The 7,578-nt window shown below is 37.4% G+C and overlaps 1 protein-coding gene across 1 annotated transcript; it reads right to left on the bottom strand.

The window, feature by feature from the left end:
• Positions 1-368: 368 nt before the first annotated feature.
• On the bottom strand, positions 369-1,243 carry LOC139742989 (uncharacterized). Its single transcript, XM_071653498.1, has 2 exons — positions 1,110-1,243; positions 369-666 (listed from the first exon to the last, which is right to left on the bottom strand). The coding sequence occupies exons 1-2, from the start codon at positions 1,241-1,243 to the stop codon at positions 369-371; spliced, it is 432 nt and encodes a 143-aa protein (XP_071509599.1).
• Positions 1,244-7,578: the final 6,335 nt, after the last annotated feature.

Raw genomic sequence — 7,578 nt, 5'->3', positions numbered from 1 at the left:
GGAGCATTTTCACAATATTTGAACAGACAATTAAACTAAGCTTAGTCCAATTTAACCACGTAGGACATTAAATGGCAACCATTTTCCTGTATTTCATTTTGTTTTCATCTGCAAAGGTACTTTGTTCATACCCACCCATATTAAAAGATATACATGTAAAACAAAATTCATAGTAATTCCATTTATTAGACATCGGCTCGTACCACTGACACAACTTCAACAGATTCTTAGTAAGTTGATATTAACTTTGAAACTTAAACTTTATACTAGTACAGTTCATTTCTGTTATAACGAAGACGGTTATAACGAAATTCCGGTTACAACGAAGTCAAAATTATGGACGCAACGTTTTCCTCTCTATCCTCACCTCACCTGCCCCATGGCGGTTGCCGTTGGGGCGCTACAGATGACCTAGCAACCAGTCCTTTCCATCCTTCCCTGTCCTTCGCATGAGTGACCGCTTCGCTCAGCTTCAGTCCTGTCCATTCTGTGATGTTGTCTTCCCATCTCTTTTTCTGTCTTCCTCTCTTCCTTCCTCCTCTGACTGCTCCCTGGAGTACTGTCTTGACAAGCCCATCTCTTCTTGTTACGTGGCCGAACCATTTTAGTTTGCGTCTCTTGATGGTGGTGAGAAGATCTTCATACGGACCAATGGCTTGCCTTATTCTGTTTTTTGACTACCCCATTGGTCATATGTGATCTTTGTAAGAGATGCCAAGCAGTCTTCTGAAGCATCTCATTTCTGAGGCCTGAACCCTCTTCTCTAATTCTGCTGTAAGAGTCCATGTTTCACAAGCATACAGAAAAAAACTGAGTGGACAAGGGAACGCAAGAGTCTTATTTTTGAGATGAGCTTGATTGTCTTGTCCTTCCAAATGATGTTCAATTTAGCAAGTGTTGCAGCTGTCATTGCAATTCTGGCTAATACTTCAGGTTTGGACCCCTCATCTGAAACTATTGCTCCAAGGTATTTGAAGTTCTTCACGGTTTCAAGCTTTTCTCCGTTGGCAGTGATGTCAGTTTGGATTCCATTTATATTATTTGTCATCAGTTTTGTTTTGTTTGCATTGATTTCCATGCCGTAAGCTGTGGAGGATCTGTGTAGTTACCTGACCAGGTTCTCCAGTTCTTGTTCCGAGCCTGCGAGTCCATCTATATCATCCGGAAAACGCAGGTTTGTGATTGTTCTGCCACCAACACCAATGCTGACTGTTCCTTGATGGTCTTCAAGTGCGTCTGCCATGATTCTTTCAAGGAAAACATTTGAAGAGTGTCGGCGATAGCAAACATCCTTGTTCCTCTCTATGTATTTTTATTGTTTATTTGTTCGGATATAACGAAATTTCGATATAACGAAAGAAAACTGCCGGTTCCGAGGACTTCGTGATAACGGGAATCCGCTGTAGTATTTTATCGATTAAGATATTCCATATCATTCAGCTCTTGAATGAATTTCTTTCATAAAAATTGTTCAAAGATTGGATATCTTAATTACTTTATTCCATCAAAAAAAAAAGGCGCTGCATACATTTTATAAAACAAATTATAAGCAAAGAAGTACAGATGCACAAGCTGTAGAACAAAAGTGTATACGGATGAATGTAAAAGAGTATAAGACAAACAATGTATACTTTGCAGATATTACATTAAGGAGAAAATACAATGTTGCATACTAGTACATCAGAGGTGTGACATTTTAAATTTGTACGTAATAAATCCTTGTCTTGCCAAAGTGCCAACTGTTATTTTGAAGTCAAGATAATTAGACCTCCTTACAGGCCACGAGTGTCACAATATCCAATATAAACACCTTTTTAGGTGAATAATACCTTGCTTAACGGATCATTACTTCTGCGATAACAATGCACCAAATTTAATTATAGTTTGCTTACGTTAATCTCACAATATCCACGTTTGATGTTTAGCTAATGATATATCAAACACAATTGTCCTTGTCCATTCTCCATATCGATGCCTTTTAGGACTATGGCCGATTAAAGTGCAGTATTGGGATTACTCATAATACATCGACAACTTACGTCCAGACTTAAAGTGGATTCTAGAGATACTGTAAGCATTGCTTTGGATATACATTGAGGATCAGGAGCTTACCTTATCACTCTTGTTTCTGTGACTACTTTTTATCAGTGATGTCTATTTCGATATTTTGTGAGTGTAATCCTGTGCCTTGACAACACTGTGTAATCACGCTAAAGTTGGTGAAAAAAAAAGCAGTGGAATCGACTTGCGTTCACTTGTTTGTTTTTATTTTCAAATGCACCATAAGGAACTACATACTATAATTGGTAAGCCCTTACAACACTTCCGTCAAGTCTGAATAACATTTATCAGGAAATTCCTGGCCCATTACATAAACGTATATGTGCATTAAATACAATGAAGGATAGGCCTAACCCAGAATTTGCTGGGTTTGCCGCCAATGTGATACAGATATCATTATTGTAGTCGCTACTGCGCTGGTGTGGTTATTATTGTTAAAATGCTTCTAAACGTAATATCTCTCCGTCCATCTACGATGTCGACGTAATCAGAATCCCCGATCGGTCTTTCTTCATGCGACCGCTCGTTGACCTGGCTGTTGACGGGAACATCATAAACTGCAAAACCTTTATCACCGGGCGTCACTCTGATCCTCGTCTCATAGTTGTTATCCGAGACGATGTCGCTGATGACGTCGGTTTGGGCTTGACTAGTAACATCTGGCCGAGTTGGTCCTGCTGCAGTGTCATACAGAGATGCGTATTCGGAATGACTACGCGTCGCTGAATCGAGACTTACATAGTTCGAGGGCGTATTGACTGCGGCGAGCTTGAGTGATGTTACGGAATCATTGACGGACGTCTTCTCGGAAGGCCCGGTACCATTGTTTTGTTTCCTGAATATACATGATGAACACATCGAATTCGACATGTAATTGTTGTTTTCATGTTTTTCAATAATGCGAATCATATCTTATTTTCCATTATTCACTACAATGCTACCAAAAAGAGAAACAGTTCCTATACATAAGATCAGTTTTCACTCTATGTATTAAAAGTATAAGACGTTAGAAATGAAAACAAAGGCAACAAGATTTGAAGACGAAAATTCCTGCGCAACGCAATGGCATGTTAGATATTGATTTCATTTTCATTTAGTAAGGCAGTAAAACCAGCACATCTCATTACATGAGATTTACACTATTTTAGTTATAATACATTGCATGTAAGTTAAATGCTCTGTGTTATTAGGAGTGTCAAAGTTGATAATCACAATTTATATTATCACCACAAAAAAAAAAATCAGAAAATGGCCGCTTTTAGTATGTCTAGTAAATTGAACAAAATTGTCCATTATTTACGCAGGTTCGGAGTCGTTATCAGAAAACGCAAATACACATAACTTAAGCATAGAATTTTTACAAGACCGTTCCAAACGAGTCTACACAAGAACCAAATAGACACAGACTCGTGAACATATAGAGAGACCATTTCAATGCTGCAGAATGCTAAAAACTTTAACTAATTAAACTCATATTGAATCAGTTTGCTTTATTTATTTATTTTTTTTATTTTTTTATTTTTTTATTTTATTTTATTTTATTTTTATTTTTATTTTTATTTATTTATTTATTTTTATTTTTTTTTTTGGGGGGGGGGGTGAAAGTAAATGCCGTAACACAGGCTTGCACAAGCGTATTCACATCACATATTCAAAGGTACAAAAAAAGCACGTAGAGACACACAGCTAATGCAAAATGAGCCGACACAGACGCAGAAGTACTAGCACTTTTTCCTTCCAAATCTCCGAAACTGGCAAACAGAATATTTCCTTTGATATCCTTTTTCGAGAGACGCTACAAAGAGAACTGCATTCGGATAGTATTTAAACATGGGCAAAGGAACAAAGTGAGGGAACAATTGAAAAGTGCTAAAATTGCTTTAGGTCTACTGCACGACAATCACACAGCAGACAACAGCATGATGTAACATGAAGAAATAAAATGGTCAAATATATAGAGGTGATTCCCATGTTCACGCGACACAGATTCTGTAAGTCGTTGCATATGACCATTGAGTGAGCGAAAGTCAATACCGTTGTTTTGTCTTCATGACCACGATGACGGAGACGAGGACGATGACAGCGATGGAAAGACCAACGACGACAGTAGTCAATGTCATCATGGGCCAGGCCGCCATATCCGTCGATACTTCAGGTAAAGAAAACATATTGCAAACTTTTAAGTTGTCCTTTTCTTGGAATCATGGGGCAGATCATTATAGCATAACAAAAGAATGAGTCACTAAGAATTTAGATCAAGGAGCACTAATTAATGATTTTGAGTATAGTAAACACACAAAAGACGAGGTATTTCGATAATAATAGTAACAGTGATAACAATGATAATGATAATAGTCATAATGATGGCAAGTATGCTGGAAGATATCATCAAAATAATTGATTTCACCATTATTAACAGTCAAATTATCATATCAAATTTGCATTACATGCAGCAAAGAGTTATGGTGATTACCGTCCATTACCTGGCCTGAATACTTGAAAAAACATTTTTGTAAATGGATATAAACAGCAATATCATAATGACTTTTAGACCCTATATCTGTGTGAAAAACATGGTGTTATCAGGAAGCTGGGCTTTTTTAATCAGTTGTAACTTCATTCAGTATGAATACCATAAACGCAATCTAGTCAACAGCAAAAAGGAAACTGAAACCATTATGCACAAGATATCCTTCAACCCTCTTCAAAATCTGTATGTAGACAGAATAAAAGAAATGGCAATAATTGTTACAAGTGAGCCATTGTGACAGAGCGCAGGGTACTTTGAAGGCTCTTTGAAGTTTCAAGGATATTCTCAGCTTCATAATGTCACTCGAAAACATATTTATAGATTCCAGCACTCTTGTCCGATTCCAAAGCACACCTGCTCACATATTATACACAGACGTTGTGCACCTTCTTTCACGCAATGTTTTTTCTCACGACCACAACTTGCCGTAAGGTTAACTGTTGCTTACAAACATGATAGATATTCTTAGCGAAATTGATGGAACATTTGTATCTGAACAGTATAATGTTTTACGGAAAGTATACGCCTCTGACTGTTTATATAAAGTTCATGGACGTGAACTTGTAATTATGACTACTGCCAAAGAATAAAGTTTTGTATATATATATATATATATATATATATATATATATATATTTTTTTTTTTTTAATCTTTGGTTTCCCTCAACTAGAAGTAGGTGAAAAATAAGCATGTGAAACAAGGGACATATAAGCACCAGCTTGGGGGTTTTCCAGTATGGAGATTCCATCAAAGTCATCACGCAGAGATATAACCAGTTCTCAGTTCTCTTGGTTTTTCATGTGCTCTGTAATACCACTCTCGACATTTATTATGTTTTCTGAAGTGTTGGAATAATATATCTTATGTCTCATATGGGTCAATTTTGACTGTCATGGTGAGATTTCAGTGCTGATGTTTCTACAAGATGAGTAAGTACTGACCTTCTTCAACTCGAATGAAAGACGGGACGCTGCAAATTTGCCGACCGTAGCTGACGACGCCTACAAACCCACTCTTCAGGGGGACCACTTTGTGCAGAGTGGAACCAACCGGAACGCATTGGTCCTTGTTTCTCGAACAGTAGTCTGCGGGATCTGAACTCTCGACAGGCTTGAAGGAAATCTCGTCGGGTACGATGAGGTTATACCAAGATTTTGATAGTGTCAGAGTCTCATTTGTCAGGTCGTACTCAAGACGAATGCCTTTAAGAATGCAAAAAGAGGAATTTTCCATTGATTACCACAATTGACCCGAATTGACCCTCTTCCTTCTTGCTATAGAATTTCCGGATTTTGAGAAGGGTTATTAAAGTTAGATACTCTATATCACAAGGGAAACCTGTGAAACACATCGTCAGTGCCTTGTTCTGGATAAATGGTTACGAGATGTTCCTATGCATCTTTCTTCTTTAAGAGATAAGAAACACATGCGCCGAAAGAAGTTCGTACATTTGCAGATTTTGTAAGTCATTCTTACCATCGAGAACGATATCCAGATTTGATATTTTTAGATGTGTGTCTGACAATGAAAGGGGAGATTCCCAAAAGTGAGACGATAAAATATGTTCGCTGCTGCTTATGAAAAATATACCATAAACATGATAGATGAATGACCAGTGTGGGGAAGACTACACAATAATATGTATCGATTGTTTGTGTGTTTGATTTGTTGTTGTTGTTGTTGTTGTTTCTGACAGAATGGATGGATAGCCCATATTCAGCAGCAGATCTTCTATGCATGCGGTCCAGGTGTACAAATTTGCATGTACATCATAATAACTTTGCCTAAGATATAACTATTCAGAATATAATGCTAAGTTGCCATCGACTAAAAATGAAACGAAGGGAAATAAAAAGTAGAAGACAACATGCCTGGCTGGGAGCCGTGCACGAGATGAGAAAGAATAGACCCTATAGCAGAAAGCCACAACCAGGCATTACTGTACCTTTCTCTGGCAGTGTGAGAAATAAAATTCAGCCAGCCAATAAAATCAGTGTTGCACTGGCAAGTCTTATAATGCAAATTTTCATACACGAGTTTATCATATTAGTTCGCAAAACTGACCGGTAGCCATTTTTTTTGTTTCGTTTACACAGTCACTAACATTGCAAACAAGATGATCATGCAATCATAGGGATATAAGAATACATTCCTAGCAACATTACCGTGTTCATGTATGTTGTTCTTAAGGATGGCATATTGCACAAATATTAGTTACATATTTTAAGAAGAGATGGATTATAAAGAGAAGAACATTGCTTTTAAACTATCAATAAAAATACTTACCATATTCAGCGGGTGACAAGGCTTCATCATGATCATGAAGCAGATGGAATAAGAATAACAAAAAAAAAGAATTAATTTCAAAAACCTTTTTGGCATGCTTGCCATAAAGCAGTGATACTGCCAACAGTCAATCATAAAAACATAATATTTGACGACAGCCTTATCTCCTCACAACATTGATGTACGTCTGCTTGATATAAAATCATGCTGAATCTCTTTCTCAATATCTAAACAATCCAGGCCTTGATAAACTTTTGTGACTTTACACAGTCATCCCTTCTAAGTCATTTCTGGGGGATTTTCTAAGACTAGAACTCATGTATATTAAGGATATAATATTCTTTCGCTTCAATACCGATGAAAGCATGAGCAGTTCAGTAAAAACTATTTGCAAACGATGCTCCACTCATGGAGTGCTGAAGATTGATAAATGATTTAGATTATAAACAGTCCTAAGACAAAGTTATCTTTATTATTCTCTATTTATGAAAACAAAAATTGAAAACCATCCTTACGAGCTGTCGATGCCAGCAAGGGTTGGGTGGTGAAAGTCCCAGAGCAGTTTGTAAAGTTAAGAGTCAATCGATACCAGGTGAACGACTGGAGTCCGGTCAAGGTGGTATTTGCACCTGACGCACTGGTGGTGGTGTTGCAGTCCTCCTCTGACGTATTAACAGGGCAGTATTCTACTCTGCCTGTG

The sequence above is a fragment of the Diadema antillarum genome, unplaced genomic scaffold, assembly GCF_040938485.1.
Source record: "Diadema antillarum isolate AM-2024a unplaced genomic scaffold, OU_Dant_1.0 scf00000033, whole genome shotgun sequence".
NCBI lineage: Eukaryota > Metazoa > Echinodermata > Echinoidea > Diadematoida > Diadematidae > Diadema > Diadema antillarum.
The sequence above is the reverse complement of the archived record's forward strand: the minus strand, read 5'-3'. Positions and strand labels throughout refer to the sequence as shown.

Coding starts and splice junctions, on each gene's coding strand:
- LOC139742989 (XM_071653498.1), bottom strand. CDS start 1,243: ATGGCAGACGCACTTGAAGACCATCAAGGAACAGTCAGCATTGGTGTT. Junction 667..1,109: donor GAACTGGAGAACCTGGTCAG/GTAACTACACAG, acceptor GTCAAAAAACAG/AATAAGGCAAGCCATTGGTC.